Genomic DNA, 27,661 nt, shown 5'->3' on the forward strand with positions numbered 1-27,661 from the left:
CTGCACGCAATATTCCAAATGCGGTCTCACCAAGGTCCTGTACAGTTGCAGCATAACCCCACGGCTCTTAAACTCCAACCCCCTGTTAATAAAAGCTAACACACTATATGCCTTCTTCACAGCTCTATCCACTTGAGTGGCAACCTTTAGAGATCTGTGGATATGGACCCCAAGATCTCTCTGTTCCTCCACAGTCTTCAGAACCCTACCTTTGACCCTGTAATCCACATTTAAATTAGTCCTACCAAAATGAATCACCTCACATTTATCAGGGTTAAACTCCATTTGCCATTTTTCAGCCCAGCTTTGCATCCTATCTATGTCTCTTTGCAGCCTACAACACCCCTCCACCTCATCCACTACTCCATCAATCTTGGTGTCATCAGCAAATTTACTGATCCACCCTTCAGCCCCCTCCTCTAAGTCATTAATAAAAATCACAAAGAGCAGAGGACCAAGCACCGATCCCTGCGGCACTCCGCTAGCAACCTGCCTCCAGTCCGAAAATTTTCCATCCACCACCACCCTCTGTCTTCGATCAGACAGCCAGTTACCTATCCAATCGGCCAACTTTCCCTCTATCCCACACCTCCTTACTTTCATCATAAGCCGACCATGGGGGACCTTATCAAACGCCTTACTAAAATCCATGTATATGACATCAACCGCCCTACCTTCATCAACACACCTAGTTACCTCCTCAAAAAATTCTATCAAATTTGTGAGGCACGATTTGCCCTTCACAAATCCGTGCTGACTATCCCGGATTAATCCGCATCTTTCTAAATGGTCGTAAATCCCATCCCTAAGGACCTTTTCCATCAATTTACCAACCACCGAAGTCAGACTAACCGGTCTATAATTACCAGGGTCATTTCTATTCCCTTTCTTAAACAGAGGAACAACATTTGCCACTCTCCAGTCCTCTGGCACCATCCCCGTGGACAGCGAGGACCCAAAGATCAAAGCCAAAGGCTCTGCAATCTCATCCCTTGCCTCCCAAAGAATCCTAGGATACATTTCATCAGGCCCAGGGGACTTATCGACCTTCAGTTTATTTAAAACTGCCAATACATCCTCCCTCCGAACATCTATTTCCTCCAGCCTATTAGCCTGTAACACCTTCTCTTCCTGAAAAACATGGCCCCTCTCCTTGGTGAACACTGAAGAAAAGTATTCATTCATCACCTCGCCTATCTCTACTGATTCCATACACAAGTTCCCACCACTGTCCTTGACCGGCCCTAACCTCACCCTGGTCATTCTTTTATTCCTCACATAAGAGTAAAAAGCCTTGGGGTTTTCCTTGATCCGACCCGCCAAGGACTTCTCATGTCCCCTCCTAGCTCTCCTCAGCCCCTTTTTCAGCTCGTTCCTTGCTAACTTGTAACCCTCAGTCGAGCCATCTGAACCTTGTTTCCTCATCCCTACATAAGCTTCCCTCTTCCTTTTCACAAGACATTCCACCTCTTTTGTGAACCACGGTTCCCTCACTTGGCCATTTCCTCCCTGCCTGACAGGGACATACCTATCAAGGACACCCAGTATTTGTTCCTTGAAAAAGTTCCACTTTTCATCAGTGCCTTTCCCTGACAGTTTCTGTTCCCAACTTATGCCCCCTAATTCTTGCCTAATCGCATCATAATTACCTCTCCCCCAATTGTAAGCCTTGCCCTGCCGTCTGGCCCTATCCCTCTCCATTGCAATAACAAAAGACACCGAATTGTGGTCACTATCTCCAATGTTCTCTCCCACAACCAAATCTAACACTTGGCCCGGTTCATTTCCCAGTACCAAATCCAATGTGGCCTCACCCCTTGTCGGCCTATCCACATATTGTGTCAGGAAACCCTCCTGCACACACTGCACAAAAAGTGCCCCATCCAAACTATTTGACCTACAAAGGTTCCAATCAATATTTGGAAAGTTAAAGTCCCCCATGACAACTACCCTGTGACCCCCACACGTATCCATAATCTGCTTAGCAATTTCTTCCTCCACATCTCTATTACTATTTGAGGGCCTATAGTAAACTCCTAGCAACGTGACCGCTCCTTTCCTGTTTCTAACTGCAGCCCATATTACCTCAGTGTGCATATCCCCCTCAAAGTGCTTTTCCGCAGCCGTTAAACTATCCTTGATTAACAATGCTACTCCTCCACCTCTTTTACCAGCTTCCCTACACTTACTGAAACATCTATACCCCGGAACGTCCAACAACCATTCCTGTCCTTGTTCTACCCACGTCTCCGTAATGGCCACAACATCGTAGTCCCAAGTAGCAATCCACGCCCCAAGTTCATCCACCTTGTTCCGGATGCTCCTTGCATTGAAGTAGACACACTTCAACCTATCTTCCTGTCTACCGGTACCCACCCTTGACCTTGATACCTTCCCCAATACCTCACCACCCTCAACACTGACTTCTGGACTACAACTCCTTTTCCCACTCCCCTGACAAATTAGTTTAAATCCCCCTGAAGAGCCGTAGCAAATTTCCCTCCCAGGATATTGGTGCCCCTCTGGTTCAGGTGCACCCCGTCCTGTTTGTAGAGGTCCCACCTTCCCCAGAACGTGTTCCGATTATCCACGTATCTGAAACCCTCCCTCCTGCACCATCCCTGCAACCACATGTTTAACTGCACTCTCTCCCTGTTCCTCAACTCGCTATCACGTGGCACCGGTAGCGTACCAGAGATGACCACATGTTTTGTCTTTGCTCTCAGCTTCCAGCCGAGCTCCCGAAATTCCTGTTTTAAATCCCCGTCCCTTCTCTTACCTATGTCGTTGGTACCAATGTGTACCACGACTTGTGACTGTTTCCCCTCCCCCTTAAGAATCCGGAAAACACGGTCCGAGACGTCACGGACCCTGGCATCCGGTAGGCAACAAACCATCCTCGAGTCTCTTGACACTGTTCTTTTAATGCCATCTGCTTTATTTTGCTAGTAAGTCTGTTATGTAGGTACTTTATCAAATGAATTTAAACATTATCAACCTGAATACCCACTGATGCACTCCATCATTTCATCAAAAGACTTCATCAAGGTAATCAAACACAATTTTCCTTTCACAAATCCTTGCTGCCTTTTACTTATTAGCTCATACTTTTCTAAGTAGGGGCCAGTAAGCTTAGATGGCTAGTGTGTGCTCCAGAATAAGGCCAATAGTTTGAGTTTGATTCCCGTTTTGGCTGCGGTAAATTTGGGACCTGCCTCTTCACCATGCCCTAAGAGTGGAAGGCACTGGCAAGCCAAGAAAATGACCGAGGATGAAACATCTGCAGACAATGAGCCAATAAGTAGCATTTGGGCAGTGCCATTATTATACCTCTCTAAATGTTAGTTCATTTTGTCCCAGATTATTGTCTCTCCTTCCCCACCATTAATGTTAGACTGACTGTCCTGTGGTTGCCAAGTTTACCCCCCTCCTCTTTTTGAATAGGATGTAACATTTGCAATCCTGAAGTATTCTGGCATCACCCCCATATCTAAGGAGAATTGGAAGGGCCTCTGCAATCTGGGCCAGATGACTTTCTACTTTGAGGACTGGCAACCTTTTAAAGTACTTCCTCATTATCTACCCTATTGCTGAATGAGAAACATCCTCTTCTCAGTTGAAGATAGATATGAAAAGAGTACTTTACACCTCGGCCATGCTCTTGCTTCCATAGGACAATCTTTTTTGGTTACTAATTGGCACACCATTCCTTTCACTATTTTATTACTTGAGTTTATAACAGACTTTTGGATTCCCTTTTATGTTATCAGCCAACCTATTCCCTCTCACTTTGTTTGTTTGTTTCTTTTATTTCCTTTTATTTTCAGCTTTGTTCTCGGTTGTATTATGCTTCCTACCTTGGCTGAAACCTCCCTTTTCTGTTTCACTTTAATCTCCCCTTTTTTTATTTAGTCATTGAAGGAGATCTATCTTTGGATGTCTTAACTTTTCCCCTCAGGAATGTACCCAAATTAATCTCCTCTTCAAAGGGCTCCTATTTTTCACCGAATTTCAGATGACTTGAAGCTTGAAAATGCAAAGATTGAGTCTTGTAGCAACGTTTGTAGAGCAGACTTCAGAAGAACGTGGACAGACTGGTGAAATGGGCAGTGTGTGACAGATGAAACTCAATACAGAAGTGTGGCATTCACATTGATAAGAAGAGTGAAGAGAAGCTACATAAAATGGTGCAACTTTAGAAGGGGGTACAGAAACCAGGTGTGCATATAAGACGAATTGAGAAGGCTATTAAAAGGACAAATGGTATTCTTAGATTTATTAATAGTACAATAGAATCAAGGAAGGAAGCAAGGAAGTTATGCTATAACTGTTATAAAACACTGTTGGGCCCCAACTAGAATATTATGTCCAATTTTGGGAAACACACTTTTGGAAGAATGTCAAAACCTCGAAGAGGGAGCAGAGGGGATTTGCTTGAATGGTGTCAAAGTCACATGGAGAGAAAAGATGAAGAGAGATTTGATAACCTTGAAGGGTTTTAATGGAGCAGGTAAGAAGTGTTTCCAGTGGCAGTAGAGTTGGCTGATTTGAAGTAATTGGCAAAGAACCAAAAGTGAAGGAAGAGAAGTTGTCCCTACATATTGAGTTATGATGTTCTGGAATGCACTACCTGGTCGAGTTGTGGAAGCAGAGTCAATGGTTCCGTTCAAAAAGGAATCAGGTAAGTCTGCGGGAAAATCTGAAGTGGGCGTAGTTAGATTAATGCTTTATACAGATTCAATACAGAAGTGGCATGCACCCTGGTTGCAGTCAGCTGAGATGGATGCCAATAAAGAAATACGTACTTTCATGATTTTAGGACTCTCCAAAGCATTCAGTAGCCAGTTTACTACTCTTGAAGTGTTGTCTCAGTTGAAATGTCGGAAACGTGGCGGCCAAATTGTGTACAATAGATTCTTACAGCCTTGTGATAACCCTGTGATGTTTTGGTGATGGTTGTTAAGGAGTAATCATTGGCCAGGACACTGAAGAGAATTCCACCACTCCTCTTCAAAATGAGAAGGCAGATGAGCCCCAATTTTTAATGCCACACCCAACAATGCGGCATTCCCTCAGTACTGGCAACAGGACTGTTAGCCTAGAATGCGCCCTGAGGTCTCTCGAGTAGGACTTGAACCATGACCTTCAGGCTCAAAGGTGAGAGTTCTACCAAAACATGCCAAGTATCCGCTTTTTGGCAGGAGGATTATTGGGTGAGGTAGTTCTAGCCTGTGGAAGTAGTTTATTTATTAATCACAAGTAAGGCTTACATTAACACTGCAATTAAGTTTCTGTGAAATTCCCCTACTCGGGCACCTGTTCGGGTCAATGCATCCTAACCAGCACGTCTTTTAGACTGTGGGAGGAAACCGGAACACCCGGAGGAAACCCACGCAGACATGGGGAAAACGTGCAAACTCCAGACAGACAGTGACCCAAGCCAGGAATCAAACCCGGGACCTTGGCGCTGTGAGGCAGCAGTGCTAACCACTGTGCCACCGTGTAGTCTCAATCAGGAACTTCATGGTTGAACCTTTGACTATAATCTTCAATTCCCAAATCTTGACGTAGAAGCTAGGTGTTTATTCTGGGCAGAAAAAGCTCCTTCGGGAAATGTATGATTAAATGCCAATAAACATAAAATTAATTAATTGTGCTTTAACCACTTTTATTTACATGTTAGTCTGTTCATTAATAATGTGGTAGAAGCTTGCATGTGTTTTTTTTTTAAATGTATAACTTTGCAAAATGTTTCTGCCTAATCAGGGTGGTTTCTGAGTGGGTTACAGCAGAGTAACAAATTCCAATAGCTGCAGCCTCTTTGTCTGAAAGTTCATTGTGTACTCTAGCATCTTGTGAAGTTTCCTCTACCACTTCCTTGCTATAAGTCAGTTGTGTTACTCTTTCTAAACTCTTATGCAGCAACCTCTTGTCTTGTGGGTACAGGTGACAGCTGTGAATATGGTTAGTCATCTCTTCGCTAAGCTGGGCAATCTGTACTCCATCTCCTAATGCCTCCAGGATTTGGGCAATGTCCCCAACTCTTTCACTGTTGCAAACTGTAAAAGCAATGATGGCATCAGAGATTGTAGTCAATGGAGAGTCTGTTGGTCATCATTTCCATCAATTCTTTTTGTTTTCCTGAATCCTTGTCTGCAATTATTTCTGCAGTTCTACTGCCAGGTTTACCTGGGCCTTCCATTCTTCTCAGCAAGCTTCTACTTCTAGAAGCTATGGTTAGTGACTGACCATACTATATATTGTCTACGCTGTCCCTTAATTTACTCATGGCTAGAACTGATGGCGTCAGAATCTGTTCAGAATCTGATTTTTCTGACTCTGTATGCACATATTAATCAGGTGACCTGGATTCTGGGAATTGCTGATTTTCAGTTGCAGCACAGGGAGTTTCATAGAATCATAGAATCCTACAGTGCAGAAGGAGGCCATTCAGTCCATTGAAACTGCACCGACCACAATCCCACCCAGGCCCTATCCCATAACCCCATGCATTTACCCCAGCTAGTCCCCCTGACGCTAAGGGACAATTCAGTATGGCCAATCCACGTCTTTGGACTGTGGGAGGAAACCGAAACACCTGGAGGAAACCCACGCAGACACGGGGAGAATGTGCAAACTTCATACCGACAGTGACCTAAGCCAGGAATTGAACCCGGGTCCCTGGCGCTGTGAGGTTTCATTATCTGGTTTGAAAAGGCTGATGCTTTAAAGCAGCAAAGGATTTCAGTTTGATGGTTTTTGTACAATGGATTGATGGTTGATCCATTAATAAGCCACCCCACTCAGAGCGCAGTTGAGAGTCAACCACATTGCTGTGGCTCTGGAGTCGCATGTAGACCAGATCAGGTAAGGATGGCAGATTTCCTTCGCTAAAGGACATTAGTGAACCAGATGGGTTTTTCCGACAATCGACAATGCCGTCATGGTCATCAGTAGATTCATATTTCCAGATTTTTTAATTGAATTCAAATTCCACCATCTGTCGTGACGGGATTCGAACCCGGGTCCCCAGAACATTAGCTGAGTTTCTGGATTTAAAAGTCTCGTGATAATACCACTAGGCCATTGCCTCCTCAGTTTCACTGTTCCTCTTCATGTGCAGTGCCATACAGATCTTTAGTATTTCATGTTAGGCTATATGATTGAATTGTTGGAATTAATGGGGTTCTTATTTGTCCTTGGACAGCCAGTGGGTGATCTGACCTATTGAGTCAAGTAGTGCTGTGTTCAGCTTGGCTTCTTTGGTGGGTAGCAAGGAATTAAGAATAATGTCATAAGAAAAAGGAAACTCACGGAAGAGTAAGTTCTCATCTGGTGGAAGACACAAGGCCTTCTTGGTATTTGAGGTGAATGTAAGAATGCTCTTAATAAAAAGGCTAGATATATACCAATACGTACTCTATCCTCTGGAGTATTGTGAAGCAAAGCAAAAAGGAGCATGCTTTACAAAATGGGGTGTCAGAGAAAGGTCGAAACAATGCAACTTCTCTGAACACATGTTTGCTGTGATTAGCACATGATGTGAACCTTCAACTGATGCTATACACTAGATACATCGATGACATTTTCTTCCTTTGGACCCATGGTGAACAATCACTGAAACAACTATATAATGACATCAACAAGTTCCATCCCACCATCAGACTCACAAGGACTACTCTCCGGAATCTTGGACACACACATCTCCATCAAGCACGGTCACCTCAGCACTTCACTGTACCGCAAGCCCACGGATAACCTTACAATGCTCCACTTCTCCAGCTTCCACCCTAAACACATTAAAGAAGCCATCCCCTACAGACAAGCCCTCCATATACACAGGATCTGCTCAGATGAGGATCGCAACAGACACCCAGAGATGCTGAAAGACGCCCTCATAAGAACAGGATATGGCACTCAACTCATCGATCGACAGTTCCGACGCGCCACAGCGAAAAACCGCACCAACCTCCTCAGAAGACAAACACGGGACACGGCGGACAGAGTACCCTTCATCGTCCAGTACTTCCCCGGAGTGGAGAAGCTATGACATCTTCTCCGGAGCCTTCAACATGTCATCGATGAAGATGAACATCTTGCCAAGGCCACCTCCACTTCTTGCCTTCAAACAACCGCACAACCTCAAGCAGACCATTGTTCGCAACAAACTACCCAGTCTTCAGGAGAACAGTGACCACGACACCACACAATCCTGCCACAACAACTTCTGCAAGACGTGCCGGATCATCGACACGGATGCCATCATCTCACGTGAGAACACCATCCACCAGGTACACGGTACCTACACTTGAGACTCGGCCAACGTTGTCTACCTGATACGCTGCAGGAAAGGATGTCCCGAGGCATGGTACATTGGGGAGACCATGCAGACGCTATGACAACGGATGAATGAACACCGCTCGACAATCACCAGGCAGGAGTGTTCTCTTCCTGTTGGGGAGCACTTCAGCGGTCGCGGGCATTCAGCCTCTGCTCTTCGGGTAAGCATTCTCCAAGGCGGCCTTCATGACGCATAACAACGCAGAGTCGCAGAGCATAAACTGATAACCAAGTTCTGCACACATGAGGACGACCTCAACCGGGATCTTGGGTTCATGTCACACTATCTGTAACCCCCACGACTTGCCTGGGCTTGCAAAATCCCACTAACTGTCCTGTCTGGAGACAATACACATCTCTTTAACCTGTGCTTAACCCTCTCTCCACTCACATTGTCTGTACCTGTAAAGACTTGATTACCTGTAAAGACTCGCATTCCAACCATTATCTTGTAAATTGAGTTAGTGTCTGTATATGCCCTGTTTGTGAACACAACTCCTCACTCACCTGAAGAAGCAGTGACACTCCGAAAGCTTGTGCTACCAAAGAAACTTGTCGGACTTTAACCTGGTGTTGTGAGACTTCTTACTGTGATTAGCGCACACACACAATTCTGATAGGATCCATCTTCGTAACGTTTACTGCATCTTCCTGCAGATTTCAATGACAAAACAGGACTAACTACAGCAACAAGTTGCATTTATAAAGCACCTTTACCATAGTAAAACATCCTGAGGTGCATCGCATCTGACACTTGGTCACGTAGGAGTAGTTTAGACAAGCGACCAAAAGTTTGGTTGAAGAGGTAGGTTTTATGGAATATCTTAAACGGAGAGGGACGGGAGTGGGATGTTTGGGGACAAATTTCCAGAGTTTAAGGCCCAGGCAGAGGAATACATGGCCACCAGTGGTGGAGCAATTAAAATCAGGGATGTTCAGAAGGCCAGACTTAGAGGGATACAGAACTCTTGGTGGATCGCAGGACTAGAGACGATGACAGAGATAGGGATCGGTGAGGCTGTGGAGGAATTTGAAGGTGAGACAAAGTGTATTGTAGTATCTCACTGCTTGCCAATTGCATTTATAAAACGCCATTAATGTCGCATCCCAAGGCTCATTGCATCTGACACTGGGTCACATAGGAGGAGTCTAGACAAGCGAACAAAAGCTTGATCGAAGAGGTAGGTTTTATGGATTATCACAACTTTGATGTTTCTCACTCAGGGATAATGCAGTGAATTTATTTTTTTGTTAGTGGTTGGCCTAAGTATGCAATGTTGTTCTTCACTATCAGTGAGTGATATTCATTAGCAACGCTTGGTGTTTAATGTGAATCTGTGAAGGGACAGAACCATTTCTGCTTTGCTGCATCCCGGATCTCTCAAGAGACTTGATTACTTTCCAGCATGTTCTCTGTCATCAAAAAGCAATAATCATTCATTGTGTCTAACAAAGTTTCCCCTTCAAAATCACTATAGTACTTAATTGTAACTTAACATTCCTCGTGCTCCTCCATTCAGGATTTTATGCGCACAGTTACCCTAATTTGTTTGAAAATTTGGAAATTTTATTATTTCGTTGATTGAGAAAGTGGATTTTTTTTTTTTGATGGGTAAAACTGCCTTTTTTGTGTCTAATTCCAACAAAGCTTTTGATTCTTGACCAGGTTCCCAATCCAGCATAGTGATCCCTGTAGATTTTGGTTTGGCTGGTTGTTTTATTGATATTGTTACTTTGTAAAGTTCTATCTTATTAACAATCTATATTTCCCCAACAATTTTAGTTAAGGTTTCGGACAATAAATCTGTTCTTTATTTTAGCTATGTTTTCTCAATTCACTGTCTCAATAAACTATGTATATAAATTGTACACCACGGAATTCTATGACTGTTTAGTTGCCTTCCTTCCTATTGTTAAAGCCTGTATATATTTTGAACAGTCCCTTCTTTTCCCTCGGGTCAAAGTATATTTGTTTGTGGTTAACACACTGTTTTATTAGAGGTTGTGACCTGGTTGGTAGATTTCTAGTTTTTTCCCCTTGTTTGTGAAGCAAAGCAAAAGGGGAGCTAATATTTGTGTTATCTTGCAAGTCAGCTATGGTTTATTTCCCCGAAAGTATGTGTTTGCTCTTTTTAGTTAATTATTTTTGTTTTGTGATTGCTAATTCTTCAAATCAATATGTCAGTCAGCAACGAGGATCTTTAAACTAGGGAATAAACTTGCTTGACATTCTTTAATCCCTTCTACATTTGGCCTCATTGTGAATAAAGCAGTTCACATTTCCAGGCACTGCCTGCAGCGGCTCTTCAGCCTGTGGGGCACAAGTTTCTCACCGGTCTTCGAAAGTATTGATAAAGAGTTTTGATGCTAATACATTTTGCCTCCTTCACCCTAATGCAGCTACATCTCCATTAGGAGTAGAAGTTCTTAGGCACAGTAATACGGATCCAATGTAGACCTTTTCATCACAGATAACTAGTTTGGAATTATCTTGATCTTCTGTTTAAAGTTTGTTTATTATCATCATAAGTAGGCTTACGTAAACACTGCAATGAAGTTACTGTGAAAATTCCCTAGTCGCCACACTCCAGCGCCTGTTCGGGTACACTGAGGGAGAATTTAGCACGGCCAATGCACCTAAAGAGGACGTCTTTCAGACTGTGGGAGGAAACCCGAGCACCCGGAGGAAAGCCACAGGGAGAATGTGCAAATTCCGCACAGACATTCCCAAATGGGAGTCGAACCCGGGTCCCTGGTGCTGTGAAGCAGCAGTGCTAATCACTGTGTCACCATGCCGCCCATATCAGTGTTACAAGTTACAAGTGAACTTTCCCATACCTATCCATTCCACTCATCTCTATATACAAAGATATGTAGAGGGACAGGTAGTATTGAGGAAACAGGGGGACTGCAGAAGAACTTGGACAGGTTAGGAGAGTGGGGCAAAGAAGTGGCAGATGAAATACAATGTGGAAAAGTGTGAGGTTATGCACTTTGGAAGAAGGAATGGAGGCATAGACTATTTTCTAAATGGGAAAATGCTTAGGAAATCGGAGACACAAAGGGACTTGGGAGTCCTTGTTCAAGATTCTCTTAAGGTTAACGTGCAGGTTCAATAGGCAGTTAGGAAGGCAAATGCAATGTTAGCATTCATGTCAAGAGGGCTAGAATACAAGAGCAGGAATGTACTTCTGAGGCTGTATAAAACATTTGGAGTATTGTGAGCAGTTTTGGATCCCATATCTAAGGAAAGATGTGCTGGCCTTGGAAAGAGTCCAGAGGAGGTTCACAAGAATGATCCCTGGAATGAAGAGCTTGTTGTATGAGGAACGGTTGAGGACTCTGGGTCTGTAATCGTTGGAGTTTAGAAGGATGAGGGGGAATCTTATTGAAACTTGCAGGATACTGCGAGGCCTGGGTAGAGTGGATGTGGAGAGGATGTTTCCACTAATAGGAAAAACTAGAACCAGAGGGCACAACCTCAGGCTAAAGGGACGATCCTTGAAAACGGAGATGAGGAGGAATTTCTTCAGCCAGAGAGTGGTGAATCTGTGGAACTCTTTGCCACAGAAGGCTGTGGAGGACAGGTCATTGAGTGTCTTTAAGACAGAGCTAGATAGGTTCTTGGTTAATAAGGGGATCAGGAACTATTGGGAAAAGACAGGAAAATGGGGATGAGAAAAATATCAGCCATGATTGAATGGCGCAGCAGACCCGATGGGCTGAGTGGCCTAATTCTGCTCCTATGTCTTGGGGTCTTCTGGTCTTATATGTATGGTGAATTTCCCCCTCCATTCCATTCATCTATATATGCATGCACAAAGAAAATTTAAGTTTTCTCTGTACCAACAGAATTAAAATGGTGAAAATGTACCCACTGTATACACTAGCAAAAACCTTACATCTTGCTCGAGCCCAGCCTGCCGACATTCTGTGTCACGTTTTCACTTTAAAAAATGAGTGCAACACATCTTCCAGGAAGCGATCAGAGAAGATGTTGACGCATCACTACCTCTTATTTTCACACATTTCTAAGTTGCCATGTTGCTTTCCAGCTCATGAGAGCAGCTTGTTCACTGGCTCATCACGAGCCACCCATGGGAGATGAACCAGTTAATCACGAAGTCTTTATTAAGGGAGGTATCCATCCCTTTGTCAGAGTGCTCTGTGCTGCTAGGAAAACATCATAACAAAGGGGATCTTATGTAGAGTTCCTCCCCTGCTCAACATTGGCAAAATGTAAATTATTATATTTGGAAATAGAAAATGTCCTTGATTCCATCTCCCACTTGGCAGAGTGTGAGCTCCCACCTGCATCCCTGCATGGTGATGCATTTTAGAATGCTGGCAGACTGCCTGTGTATCAGAGTTTCAGGAATATCTTAAAACTACGCCCGTACTCAAAAACCATCTCCATGGCAATGGGAATCACATGGACCTTATATCCAGATAGAAATGCAGATTAGCTATTCTTTTGACCCAAATCGTATTCTACCTTGGAAGTAAATGGACAGTTTAACATACAACCACTTACAACTCAATATTCTGAACGCCTTCTATGAACTTTGGAGACCACAGTGTAACCACTGTGGATGCTGCTGCCATTATCTCCAAATGTGAACACGCTACATCTGAAAGGATGTCTCATCAGTTGGTTTTGCACCGATCTCATTATAAAGATGCACTCGAGGTGGTGGAACAGACCCTACCTTTGAAAAGATCAAGGAGGGTGCTTTTCAGTCCTCTCACCCCTTTTTGGTTAGAATGAACTGTTAATACAGCAGATTAAAACATTGCATTCAAAAGTATGGAAAATCTGACATCTTCCTAATAATAGCAATGAAAGTGGGCCACGTCCTGGTAAATGGTGTGGGCACTGCACTAGTACACATTGTGCATAAGGAGTTGAAGCCACTATGACCTGGCATTTAGAATGGAACAAACAGTTTTGGTTTACAGGCCAATAGAACAGAATATGGTATCAATTAGTTGGTACAGCAATGCCCAAAATCAGTCTTCCAACCACCCATTTTCCCTTCCACTGCTCTTGTACATGCACTCTCATTCACAAACTAACCCAAACTAAACAGGAATGATTGGCAACCAATGCTACTGCCAATACTTTGCACCTGGCTGCCATTACATCTTCAACCACAGCCTTGGAGTGATTTTCCCTTATTTCACGTTTCTTGCTTTCCCGTATTGAATTGCTTGCCTTTCTGCCTGCTGCATGCCTACAGAGACCTGAGCTAGTTTGGGAGGGTGTGGGTGCAAAGTCACTCCCCTACAACTCCCAATTCATAACACAAATGTAACCCTTTCCACAGCCGGCTAGTCAGTTGGACTGAGAAGCTGCAAGGTCCTTGTTCAGAGTGGACATTTCGGCTTGGGATAGAAAGGTTGCTGGATCTGGGGGATTTCTGAGGAGGCAGGCAAATAATTTTCCCTTTCAATTGAATATATAAACAGGATTACTGCAAAAATGTCACTGACATTGTCCCTGCAGTCACTTTAGCATCCTGCATTTCCATTAAAATTAAGTAGCTTGACACAGAATTGGAAAGGAAGGAATCATAACAATTGAAATTATATTTTGACTGAGAGATTTTGTGTGTGTATAACTGGGCTCTGGTGTTTCTCAGAGCCACCCTGTGTACTTAACATCAACACTTTTGTTAATGTAGTTGGTTGGTTCCGAGTAGAGGTTTCTTGGTGATCGCTGTAGTACATCCAGACACTTTGCATTCTAGCTATTGTGTCCTGTAGTTCAAGTTTATGTCGCTGCTATCCCTGCTCGTATACACAGAGACGACAAGTGAAGTTAAACTTTGGATCGACTGTCAAAGGGAGCTTTCTTCACAAAGATGCGTCAGGTAGATTGAGAGAAACTATTTCCCCTTCTGGGAGAGTCTCGAACAAGGGGTCCTAATAAAATTAGAGCTAGATTGTTCGAAAGTGATGTCAGGAATCACTTTCTCAAAGTGAAGCGGAAATCTGGAACACTCTGTACTGAGAAACTATTAAGGTTAAGTTATGCATCATTTTCAAGACTCAGATCAGTAGATTTTTGTGAGGTAAGATTTTTTCTGTAGAAATTCCATAGAATCCTTCCAGTACAGAAGGAGGCCATTTGGCCCATTGAGTCTGTTGTGACCACAATCCCTATTTCTGTAACCCCACACATTTACTCTGCTAACATTACGGGCAATTTAGCATGGCCAATCAACCTAACCCGCACACCTTTGGAGTGTGGGAGGAAACCCACGCAGACACGGGGAGAATGTGCAAAACTCCACACAGACAGTGGCCAAGGCCGGAATTGAACCCGGGTCCCTGGAGCTGTGAGGCAGCAGTGCTAACCACTGTGCCACCGTGCCGCCCAAAGAACAGCAGATTTCCCTTCCTAAAGGATGTTAGTGAGCCAGATAGATTTTTCTGACAATCGACAATGGTTTCATGGTTGTCAGTAGATTCTTAATTCCATATGTTTTTTTATTAAATTCAGATTCCACCATCTGCCGTGGCGGATCCCGGGTCCCCAGAACATTAGCTGAATTTCTGGATTTATAGCCTAGCAATAATACCACTTTTTGGGGAACCAAAGTGGGTAAATTCCATTAGGATGCAGACCAGCTATGATCTAATTGAATACTGGATCAGCTATGAGTGACTGAATGTCCCTCTCCCTGTTCCCACATACTACCACATAATTTTTGGGGAAAATCATAGGAGCAGTATTTCTTTAAGACGTCTTCACATTATTGGTCTTGTGTCACCAGTCTTCCTTAGTAGATCTATAAATAGCTCCTAAAATGGTTTGCCAGTTGTTTTTCCCAAAAATCAAAGGAGCTGAGCAAACAAGCAGAAAACCGCAGAAGTGTAATAATAATCATACAATGATTTACAATTTCCTGGAAAACTTCTGAGGTGAACGGATGAGGTTTTGGTACGCAGAGGATGGCTTCATTCAAAAAATGAAGGAGACCATACAAGGTTGGTAATCTAACTTTCTGCATTCCAGCACCTCCCACACTTCATGAGATCGGCTGTAATCCTAATCTCGAGCAAATGGGTTTACAGGTTGGAAAGAACAGCTGCAGATAAAACAAACCTTGGAAGATGGATCTAAGCGCTAAAGTTTAATGACTGCGTGACAGCTGCTTTAAGTAGTGGTGCCGCAGATGTTGTCTGTTGTAACTTGCTTGTTTTAGCTCCAGTCTTTTTCTAGTTTCTGGTAATCCATCTGAGAGTTTCTTCAAAACTGTACTGCTTCACAAACATGGTTTTGTGAGAGGGAGGTCATGCCTCACGAACCTGGTGGTGTTTTTTGAAGAAGTGACCAAAATGGTTGATGAAGGAAGGGCCGTGGATGTTGTCTATATGGACTTTAGTAAAGCATTTGACAAAGTCCCTCATGGTAGGCTAGTGAAAAAGGTTGGATCCCATGGGATAAAGGGGGAGGTGGCTAGATGGGTGGAGAACTGGCTTGGTCATAGAAGACAGAGGGTGGTAGCGGAAGGGTCTTTTTCCGGCTGGAGGCCTGTGACTAGTGGTGTACCGCAGGGCTCTGTATTGGGACCTCTGCTGTTTGTGATTTATATAAATGATCTGGAAGAAGGAGTAACTGGGGTGATCAGTAAGTTTGCGGATGACACAAAACTGGCAGGACTTGCAGATAGTGAGGAACATTGTCAGAGGCTACAGAAGGATATAGATGGGCTGGAAATTTGGGCAAGGAAATGGCAGATGGAGTTCAATCCTGATAAATGCGAAGTGATGCATTTTGGTGGGAATAATGTAGGGAGGAGCTACACGATAAATGGAAGAACCATAAAGGGTGTAGAGACGCAGAGGGACCTGGGTGTGCAAGTCCACAGATCTTTGAAGGTGACGTCACAGGTGGAGAAGGTGGTGAAGAAGGCATATGGCATGCTTGCCTTTATAGGACGGGGCATAGAGTATAAAAGTTGGGGTCTGATGTTGCAGATGTATAGAACGTTGGTTCGGCCGTATTTGGAATACTGCGTCCAGTTCTGGTCGCCACACTACCAGAAGGACGTGGAGGCTTTGGAGAGAGTACAGAGGAGGTTTACCAGGATGTTGCCTGGTATGGAGGGGCTTGGTTATGAGGAGAGATTGGGGAAACTGGGGTTGTTCTCCTTGGAAAGACGGAGGATGAGGGGAGACTTAATAGAGGTGTATAAAATTATGAAAGGCATAGATAGGGTGAACGGTGGGAAGCTTTTCCCCGGGTCGGTGGTGACGTTCACGAGGGGTCATAGGTTCAAGGTGAAGGGGGGGAGGTTTAACACAGATATCAGAAGGACATATTTCACACAGAGGGTCGTGGGGGCCTGGAATGTGTTGCCGGGCAAGGTGGTGGAGGCGGACACACTGGGAACGTTTAAGACTTATCTAGACAGCTATATGAACGGAGTGGGAATGGAGGGATACAAAAGAGTGGTCTAGTTTGGACCAGGGAGCAGCGCGGGCTAATTGTTCCTGGTTTCTCGTTTCAAGGCTTCATTCTATGATCATCTTGCTGGTGCCAGTACAGAGTGAGACTGCGGATAGTTGGGAACCTGTCTCGGGGGCAGGGAATTCATATGGTGTTCGTGGAAGTGGAAATGACTAGGGTTGGGAAGCATTTTCCGATCGGGGCCATTGTGATCTCCTGGACTAGTTTCGATCGCCTCAGGGGGTCGGAGAGGAATTTCCCAGATTTCTTTTCCCCATATTGGCCCTGGGGTTTTTCACTCTGGGTTTTCGCCTCTCCCTGGAGATCACATGGTCTGGAATGGGGGGGTGGGGGTAAGTTAATAGGTTGTAATGAACAAAGCATCGTAGCTGTGAGGGACAGCTCGGTGGATAGGATATTAGGATGTAGATAGGCTGGAAAATTGGGCGGGGATCCTGGATTCAGGATTCAATCCTGGACCGGGGAGCGGCGCGGGCTTGGAGGGCCGAAGGGCCTGTTCCTGTGCTGTATTGTTCTTTGTTCTTTGTTCTTTGCTACAATGTTCCAAAAGTTTATGAAACTTGGTAGCGTGGCCCCTTTAAGGGGTGGTTGTTGATGGGCCCCAGGAGGGTCATGTGACCCATCAGAAAGAAGCAAGCAAATCGGGGCCAGAGTCCTGGTAGGATGAAACCTTCTATGTGAGCCCGGGATTGGTGGAACTAGACCTGCATTTGTACTGAACTTGTGTGTATATAGTTTGAACTATCCTTCAATAAATCAACATTGTGATTCAAGGCTTCCTCATCGTGTTACCTTGCACTACAATAGAAATGCTGTCCTGACCAACAGTGGATGCTGGTGTTATTACTAACCATGTTAAAAGTACTGGTGCCAGTAAACCATAGGACAAATTGCACTTTACTGCAGTCAGTATGTTGTTTATGACACACCCTTTGTTCATCACTTCAGATTACTTTCATGACCAGTTCTCTGCTGCAGCCACTTATTTCATGCTTTGAAATGCTTTGGGTGTGGCAAAGTCTGGAGAGAGAACATCTATCTTACAGGGTGTTATTAATGCAAGTAGATGCAGTCTGAAAATTTCATACACCTACCAGGTACAGCAAAGTCAGGAGGGAGAGCATCCAACTTATTATAAAATGTTATTAATGAGAGTGGATAAAGCATCAAAAGGTTCATACATCTACCTTTACCTTCTGTTAAAATCATACTAAAGCTCGGCAACAATGATCTGAAGGGCACTCAGACATTCACATGATAGCATTTATGCTGTTATCATAGAATCCCTACAGTGCAGAAGGGAAGCCATTCAGCCCATCAAGCCTGCACTGACAATCCAACCCAGGTCCTATCCCTGTACAGTGCAGAAGGAGGCCATTCGGCCCATCGAGTCTGCACCGACCACAATTCCACCCGGCCCTATCCCCATAACCCCATGAATTTCCCCTAGCTAGTCCCCCTGACACTAGGGTTAATTTAGCATGGCCAATCCACCTGACCCGCACATCTTTGGACTGTGGGAGGAAACCGGAGCACCCGGAGGAAACCCACGCAGACACGGGGAGAACGTGTGGCCTCCACTCAGACAGTGTCCCAAGCTGGGAATTGAACCCGGCTCCCTGGTGCTGTGAGGCACCAATGCTAACCACTGTGCCACCGTGCCGCCCGTAACCCTATGTATTTACCCTGCTACTCCCCTGACACTATGGGGCAGTTTATCATGGCCAATCAACTTAACCTACACATTTTGAGATACTAGGGGTCAATTTAGCATGTCCAATTAACCCAATCTGCACATCTTTGAACTGTGGGAGGAAACCAGAGGAAACCCACACAGACACGGGGAGAACGTGCAAACTCCACACAGACAGTGACCTGAGGCCGGAATTGAACCCGGGACCCTGACACCATGAGTCAGCAGTGCTAGCTGCTGACTCACGGCGTCTCTTGATCAAGACTCGTGCAGAGATTGATAAAATGGTAAAAATAATATGATAAGAATTTGTGGTTAGGTCTGCGGAACACATGTTTGCCATGTTACTTTAAGTGGATGCTAATTTTCTCATGTAGCACGAGGTCCAAGTTCCACTGAATATTTTAAGCAAAGCGGATTGATTTTGATTTCTAACTCCCTTCTGAAACAACGATGAGAAAGTAGAACACCCTCAGTGGGTTTGCAGTAACAGGCATTATATTGTACCATTTTTCTTCTTTGTTTATTGCATCTAACTATTGTATCAAATGTCTCTATTGACACACCAGTTTGGAGAATTAGAAACTGAGGTTGTTGAGCAAGAAAGGTCAGCTGTAACACCTCACGAATCATTATCTGGTAGCAAAAAAGACCACGAGGCAAAGCTGAAGGCAAATTACTGCAGATGCTGGAATCTGAAACAAAAACAGAAAATGCTGGAAAATCTCAGCAGGTCTGACAGCGTCTGTGGAGAGAGATTAGAGCTGATTTGAGACTGGATGACCCATTGTCAGAGCCAAATTTGATCTACTTCCTGTAGAGTTGGAGATTATTTTGAAAGGTCAACATTTGTGTTGAAAGAAATGAGTCGCTATAAAGAGAGGATCCTATTTTGACGGACTATTTGACATTTCTCGGAACTGATCATGCCTACCTGACAGATGGCCAGCAATTTAAGCAAAGTCCTGGCAAGAAATTCTGATGAACCATATTACATTACTCATCAAAAGCGTTTGTCTTTTGACTTGGGTCTGAGAACCGCATCACAAACATTTCTTTGAGCCATGTCAGTTCAGAACCATATCGACATAGCATTGCAGCACCTTGAGCCCATTCCACCATTGAGTATGGAACATGGCTAACATGGCAACATAATCCCTTACTACCCACACCAACCAAAAATCTGTTCATCTTGAGTTGAAACACTTTCAGTTGATACCCCAACCCAACCACTGTTTTCAGCAGTTTTTTAAGGGAGAATGGCAAAACTTCCACTAACTGCTTCCTGACCTCACCCTGGAATGCCTGAGTTCTAATTTTAAGGCTCTGTCCCTTGATCGAGGTAAAAGGAAAAAGCTTTTGTCTTATCTCCCCATCATATCCTGTCAACACCTTAATTAGACCATCCTTTAATCTTCTATATTCAAGGGAATACGAACCTAGTCTTTTCAACCTGTCCTTATAATTTAATCCTTAGCCTAGGTATAATTTTGATGATATAGTTGTTCCAAGGCCAAAAAACCCTCCTGAGGTGTGATTGTACAGAGCACTTCAGATGTGGCCTAAACAGAATGGTGATATCCTTTTGATTTCGTAATGCTGGGCAGAGTATCCACTGAAGATGGGCAGAGGTAATGTTTTCACCCCTGTTTGTCCACAAACAGTATGGCCGGAATTTTGGCGCGGCTCTCAGAACGGAATTCTCCGTTGTCCTCGGGCGGGATTTTACGAGCCTTGCCCGAGCAAGGTCGTAAAATACCGGACTATATGTTAAAAACAGATAGAGTCTGGCCCATTGAAGAACTGGATGGGGGGAGGCCTGGGTAGGATGCTCTTTCAGAGAGTCAGTGCAGACTTAATGAGCCAAATGGCTTCCTTCTGCACTGTAGGGATTGTATCGTTTGACCGCGTTACAATGTGCTAAGTTAAAACCAGAAGTTTAGGGTGACACAGTGGTTAGAACTGCGGCCTCACAGCGCCAGGGACCCAGATTAGATTCTGACCTTGGGTGACTCTGTGGATTTTGCACGATCTCCCCATGTCTGCCTGAGTTTCCTCCAGGTGCTCCAGTTTCCTCCCACAGTCTAAAGATGTGCAGGTTAGGTGGATTAGCCATGCTAATTTGCCCCTTAGTGTCCAAAGATTTATGGGTATGAGATTTATGGTCAAGGCGTTATGGGGATAGGGTGAGGGGATGGCCTCGGTAAGATGCTCTTTCAGAGATTCAGTGCAGACTTGATGAGCCAAAATGGCTTCCTTCTGCGCTGTAGAGATTCAGTGGATCCTGGAATTCTTTTAAAGAATCTGTTAACATTGAGAGATTGGGCAAATTCTTTTTAGAATGTTGTGGATTGTCACGGCTGCTGTAGACAATCAATTGTTTCAGCTGTCAAAATGTGAGCAGAGTTTTCAGAGCAGGTTGTTGAATGAATTGGCCTGAAGCTGCCTCAGTTAGATGAAAGCTCTCAATAAAAAGATTTATTCTGTTCAGCTTTGTAGTTGCAGAATTACAGTGCTTCAACCAGGTAAGGAAAAGCCTCAAGGAAGAGCTGCATAATTGTATAAACGTTGAGTTGCACAGCAGGGAAGAGGTATGTGCTCTACTGAGTGGCCTCTTGTTTACTCTGTAATTCTGCCAAAGCCCAGAAGTTGCAGCCTCTCTCGTTTTGTTCCTCCATTGGGGTGGTTGTAATGCAAATCTGACTCTCTCACCCCAATGACTATATCAAGATCAAGCACCTACTCACCAAGATGGCAAACTAGGTCAAATCCAGATTAAAGACTTGGACCAAAGTGAATTGAAGTCTCAGGATTGCCTGAGAAGCACCAAATTGAACCTCTGAAGAAAATTACTGGCATTCATCAGTGCTATTGATGACCCATTTCTCCAGATCCACGTCTCCTGTGTGGGTCAGGAATCATGAGGAAACGTGAAGCCTTAAAGGAGGGATAAAGATCTTCCTATTGTTTCGAATTTCTTCTATCAACAAATATCCTTAAGATGTTTGTATTAAAATAATTCACAGCCCCACATTTTGGAGGGAGAAATTGCCGAAAGCTGCACACTGCATTCCAGGATGTCTACTGTAGTGAACAACGCGCATTGTTTGATTAGTTCCTGATTGGAGACTAATTTGAAGTGAACCTTTCCAATGGAAGCAACTTTAATGTATTAAGACCCAAGGTGCTTTGTGGGCATTATAAAACAAAAGAAGTAGGTTTTAAGCTATCAATAATGCATTGACTTTTCTAATGTGCTCCTAGCTGACCTCCCATGTCCCATCCTCTGTGAACTTGACGCCATCCTTCTGCTGCCCATGTCTTAACTCCTGCTCATCCTTCACCCATCTACTTGCTGACTTATTTGGCTTCAGTATAAGCAACGCCTTGATATTTCCCACTTCTGACATTGATTTGGGGCAGCACGGTGGCACAGTGGTTAGTGCTGCTGCCTCACAGCGCAAGGACCCGGGTTCGATTCCTGGCTTGGGTCTCTGTCTGTGCGGAGTCTGCACGTTCTCCCCGTGTCTGCGTGGGTTTCCTCCGGGTGCTCCGGTTTCCTCCCACAGTCTGAAAGACGTGCTGGTTAGATGCATTGGCCATGCTAAATTCTCCCTCTGTGTACCCGAACAGGTGCCGGAGTGTGGCGACTAGGGGATTTCCACAGTAACTTCATTGCCTTGTTAATATAAGCCTTACTTGTGACTAATAAATAAAACTTAATAATTTAGAGAATGTCACTGACAAATAAGGAATTACTGTAAAGTGACAAAGACTCATTTTCAAATTCATCTGTCACCCCAGCGCTCTCTATCTCTGTAATCTCCTCTAGCCCCTTAACCCTCTGAGACAAATGGACATTTAATCCTGGCCTCTTGGACCAATCCAGATTTGAATTACTCCACCATTGCCTTCTGGGCCTGTGGTTGTGGAATTTCCTCACTAAGCTTCTCTCTCTCCTTTTTCCCTTCTTTAAAACCTCTCTCCTTGACTAAGATTTTGGTTATGTGCTGTAGTATCCCGATTTGAAACAAATTATTAGTATGAAGCTCAGTACCATTTTTTGTTAATAACACTCCTGGGATGTTTTATTATGTTAAGCTAGGCACTATATCAATATTAGTTGCTGGTGCCATTAATATAAAAACTTAAGCTAACTCACTTCCCTACTGTCCACTGCTTCAATCTGCCCTTGACGTATTTGTGACATCCTTCCTTTGGAATGTCTTTTCATACGGCTTCAACATGCAGAATTCCTACAGTGCAGAAGGAGGCCATTTGGCCCATTGAGTCTGCACTGGCTCTCCAACAGAGCATCTTATGCAGGCCCACCCCTCCGCCCTATCCCTATCACCCCACACATTTACTAATAACCTGCACCAGAGGGTCATAACAGTAAGAAAGAAAATGCTTTGTATCATCAAACTAATGTAGTTATATACACAACCCCTATCTGCTCCATCCTCCCGCAGACTATTTAACTTTCCAGGCCTGACTTTGTAATTTAAAATATTGAAGTTTGATACAATTGCTTCTCCTTTCATCTTCATCTTAACCTGTTTTTTTAATACCCCATTCATTTTTATCTCAATACAAAATCTCTCCTTCCCCTCCCACGCAGGGCCATATGTTTGTTGCAATCTCTCCCAGCCACAGTGTAACATCCAGCACATTTTCCTTCTCTGATTCCAATGGAGAGTCAAACGGACTCAAAACATTAACTCCATTTTCTCTCCCTGCAGAGGCTGCCAGATCGGCAGAGTTTTTCCAGCCTTCTGTTTTTGTTTCAGATTCCAGCATCTGCCTGGCCTACTGTGTTCTGATCTACTTGTGATAGTTGAACAAGAATATCCATGTCTTGGCGAATGTGTAAAAAGGCCAAGTAAGCTGATGTCTAGCTTAAGACATCAGAGCGTGAGAAGAGGTTAAAAGGATTTTGCTTGTTTATTCTGGAGAAGCAAATGCTTCAGAAATATTATTTAAGATCCTTAAGGGACTGGACAAATTGTATGCAGTTAATGGATCTCCAATTGCCAAAACCATGCAACACAAGCTTAACATAAACGGAAGGAACTTGGGCGCAGTTTGAATTCAAATGTATGGAATGTACTGTCTGAGGAACTAGATTATATAGAAGAATGTTAGTGCTAATATGATAGATATTTGAGGGAGTGAGCAATTGGAATGTATTGGTTTTTAGGACAAGCTCTTGTATTTCCACCTAAATTAACTTCTAAACTACCAAACTATTCCTCATTGCCAGGCCATCAAATGCAGTTATTAAAGAGCTGTCACAGCACTATATCATCTGAAAATGTGATGATATTATTCATGCTCTACTTCAAGATCATTGGTTCAAATAATTAATAGGGGAGGAACCACCACAGAGCTCTGGGCAGCTTCACTCAGCAATTTGACTTGATGTTCTCGCTCTCTCTCTCTATCTATCTATCTATCTATCTATCTATCTATCTATCTATCTATCTATCTATCTATCTATCTATCTATCTATCTATCTATCTATCTATCTATCTATCTATCTATCTATCTATCTATCTATCTATCTATCTATCTCTCTCGCTCTCTCTCTCTCTCTCTCTCTCTCTCTCTCTCTCTCTCTCTCTCTCTCTCTCTCTCTCTCTCTCTCTCTCTCTCTCTCTCTCTCTCTCTCTCTCTCTCTCTATCTATCTATCTATCTATCTATCTATCTATCTATCTCTCTCTCTCTCTCTCTCTCTCTCTCTCTCTCTCTCTCTCTCTCTCTCTCTCTCTCTCTCGCTCGCTCGCTCGCTCGATCTATCTCGCTCTATCTATCTCTCTCTCTCTCTCTATCTATCTATCGCTCTCGCTCTCGCTCTCGCTCTCGCTCTCGCTCTATCTATCTCTATCTCTCTCGCTCTCTCTCTCTATCTATCTATCTCTATCTCTCTCTCTCTTTACCAGTCTGGCTGATGATGCACATTTCTCTCAACCTTTTTCCAAGGAAAGGAACCAAGGAGCTTTCACTTAGGAGAAAGGTATCTTGATGGTTTTCTACTATTTATAGTATTTTAATATTTCTCCATATCTCTCTACTTACCTGCCATTTTGATATATATGCACATTCTGTACCTTTTATTAAGCCCTTTAAGTACTTTTGTATTCAGTTACTAAGGCGTCACATTGTCCCAGAGATAATTTAAGACTTACTTACATTCACACAGTGTTCTAAAGCGATTCCATTGCCAAAGTTATTCACTGTTACTTATCCTTCCACGTGGTCATTTCAGACCACATTTCTTTCTCTTCTCCTCCCTCTCTTGCTCCTCCTCTCTCTGATCTCTCTTTCCTGTTTTCTGTCTCTCTCTCTGTCTGTGTGTCTCTCTCTCTCCCTGTGGCCGGAATTTTACCAGCACGCCTGCCCGAGGCTTGTAAGATCGCGCCTGAGGCCAACGGAGATTGCCGTTCTGCGAGCCTCGCCCACCCCGATTTCAGGTGTGCCGGTAAAATCAGGGCCCCTGTCTCTGCGCCTCCCCCTCCCTGTTTATTTCCCTTTCTCTCTGTCTCCTTCTCCCCTTTCTTTTGGCCAGTCAGGCTGGTGATGTACTTTTTATTACCGATTCTCCTTTGCTTTTCATGACTCGTTATCTACTGTTTAAGTGTAAATGGAAAACTAAATATGCCAGCACCATGGAGTTGTTTTTGTCTTCATGAAGTTTCTATCAGATCCAACCGTCCTCGGATCTGGGGCATCAACCTTCACTAACTAGTTGTTCTCCTGCTATAACTGCACAGGAACCAGTTTCTAAAGTAATAGCCTTTGGATGCACGGTGGCACAGTGGTTAGCACTGCTGCCTCACAGCGCTGCCGGGGACCCGGGTTCGATTCCCGGCCTCAGGTCACTGTCTGTGTGGAGTTTGCACATTCTCCCCGTGTCTGCGTGGGTTTCCTCCAGGTGCTCCGGTTTTCTCCCACAGTCCAAAGATGTGCGGGTTAGGTTGATTGGCCATGCTAAATTGACCCTTAGTGTCAGGGGGAACTATCAGGGTAAATGTGTTTGGTTATGGGAATAGGGCCTGGGTGGGATTGTGGTCGGTACAGACTCGATGGACTGAATGGCTTCCTCCTGTACTGTAGGGATTCTATATCTGGAGTGTTTCATAGAAAAATTGAGTGAAAGGACATAAAAGCCTCTTGTGGTGAAAATGTAATTTCTAAGCTAGTGCGAATCTATCCTTTATACACCTATTCTCATAGATTTTCTCTTTCCCCTTTTCAGAGCATTCGGGATCCATCAGGTGCATCCATTGCCCTCTTCACTGCCAAGTTACATCAACCTAATAAAACTCTGCAACATGTGGTGTTGCAAGCCTTGTTCTACTTGCTTGATCAAGCTATTGAAAGGTAAGCATTTACTCTCGGTATTTGCAACCCAAAGGTTTTTCGAGAGCCATTCAATTGGTGGGAGATTTGATTTTTGTTTTGTGAAACACAAACCTGTGAGATTTATTTCCATGATGTGGAGATGCCAGTGTTGGACTGGGGTGGGCACAGTAAGAAGTCTCACAACACTAGGTTAAAGTCCAACAGGTTTATTTGGCAGCACAAGCTTTTGGAGCAGCGCTGCCAAATAAACCTGTCCGACTTTAACCTGGTGTTGTGAGACTTCTTACTGAGATTTATTTCCTCCAGAGTAAACTATTCCAGCTGCATCAGAAGTCATTGCTTTAAAAATAATCACATGTACAAAAATTAGCAGCTTCTACATACATTACTGAAATTTCTTTTCTAACGTGTCGTATTGGCTTATAATTATAGACTTTATACACCAACATCTTTTGTCAGGAATTGTTTATTCTAGGTAAAGGGAACATAGGAATTAGGAACAGAAGTAGGCCATTCAGCCCTTCGAGCCTGCTCCGCCATTCAATCAGATCATGGCTGATCTCTCCCTGGTCTCAAATCCGCCTCCCCACCTGTTCCCCTTATCCCTTTAATCCATTTTTAAAATCCGAAATGTATCTGTCTCCTTCTTGAAACCATTCAATGATTCAGACTCCACCGCGCTATGGGGCAGCGAGTTCCACAAATTCACCCTCTGCGAGAAGTAGTTCCTCCTCAACCTATACTGCCTGTCAACCCCTACCTGTGACCTCTTGTTCGAGATTGCCCCACAAGGGGAAACATTTGGTCTACATTTACTTTATCAATCCCTTTTAAAATTTTATATACCTCGATCCCCTCTTGTCCTTCTAAACTCCAGCGAGTATAGGCCCAAACTGTTCACTCTCTCCTCATCCCTGGAATCAATTGGTGAACCTCCTCATTCAAGATCTTTTAGGGAATCAATAAATTGAACCCTGCTTTGTTTAAGATTGATTTTAAAGTTTGTTACAATCTTTATAAGAGGAAAAGTGTAAAGTATTTAGATTTAGCTATTTGATGCGCCGGGTTGAGGTGTAGAGACAGTGTTGGTTAGTGCGCAGTTGTAGATGGTTTAAGAGATTAGGTGACTGAGGGATCTGTCACTGTTATCTCCTCAGTTCAATGCTAACAATTGCTTCTCTAAGCTTCTTTAAGCAAAAGGTTGTTCTTTTCAAAAAATGATGTGGAGATGCCGGCGTTGGACTGGGGTAAGCACAGTAAGAAGTCTCACAACACCAGGTTAAAGTCCAACAGATTTATTTGGTAGCAAATACCATAAGCTTTCGGAGCACTGCTCCTTCGTCAGATGGAGTGGAAATGTGCTCTCAAACAGGGCACAGACACAGAAATCAAATTACAGAATACTGATTAGAATGCAAATCTCTACAGCCAGCCAGGTCTTAAATGTACAGACAATGTGGGTGGAGGGAGCATTCAACACAGGTTAATGAGATGTGTATTGTCTCCAGACAGAACAGCTTGTGAAATTCTGCAAGTCCAGGAGGCAAGCTGTGGGGGTTACTGATAATGTGACATAAATCCAACATCCCGGTTTAGGCCGTCCTCATGTGTGCGGAACTTGGCTATCAGTTTCTGCTCAGCGACTCTGCGCTGTCGTGTGTCGTGAAGGCCGCCTTGGAGAACGCTTACCTGAAGATCCAAGGCTGAATGCCCGTGACTGCTGAAGTGCTCCCCCACAGGAAGAGAACAGTCTTGCCTGGTGATTGTCGAGCGGTGTTCATTC

General features: G+C 43.9%; 1 protein-coding gene across 1 annotated transcript in view; it reads left to right on the forward strand.

Annotated features, from left to right (window-relative positions):
* Nucleotides 1-4,611: 4,611 nt before the first annotated feature.
* Nucleotides 4,612-27,661, forward strand: part of ptpn9a (protein tyrosine phosphatase non-receptor type 9a) — a 108,334-nt gene continuing 85,284 nt past the window's right edge. The window contains exons 1-3 of the mRNA XM_078199822.1: nt 4,612-4,681; nt 6,172-6,236; nt 25,772-25,896. Of these exons, the coding sequence (XP_078055948.1) occupies nt 4,612-4,681; nt 6,172-6,236; nt 25,772-25,896 (260 nt within the window). The remainder of the gene's footprint in view (nt 4,682-6,171; nt 6,237-25,771; nt 25,897-27,661) is intronic.

Source organism: Mustelus asterias, chromosome 29, assembly GCF_964213995.1.
Source record: "Mustelus asterias chromosome 29, sMusAst1.hap1.1, whole genome shotgun sequence".
NCBI lineage: Eukaryota > Metazoa > Chordata > Chondrichthyes > Carcharhiniformes > Triakidae > Mustelus > Mustelus asterias.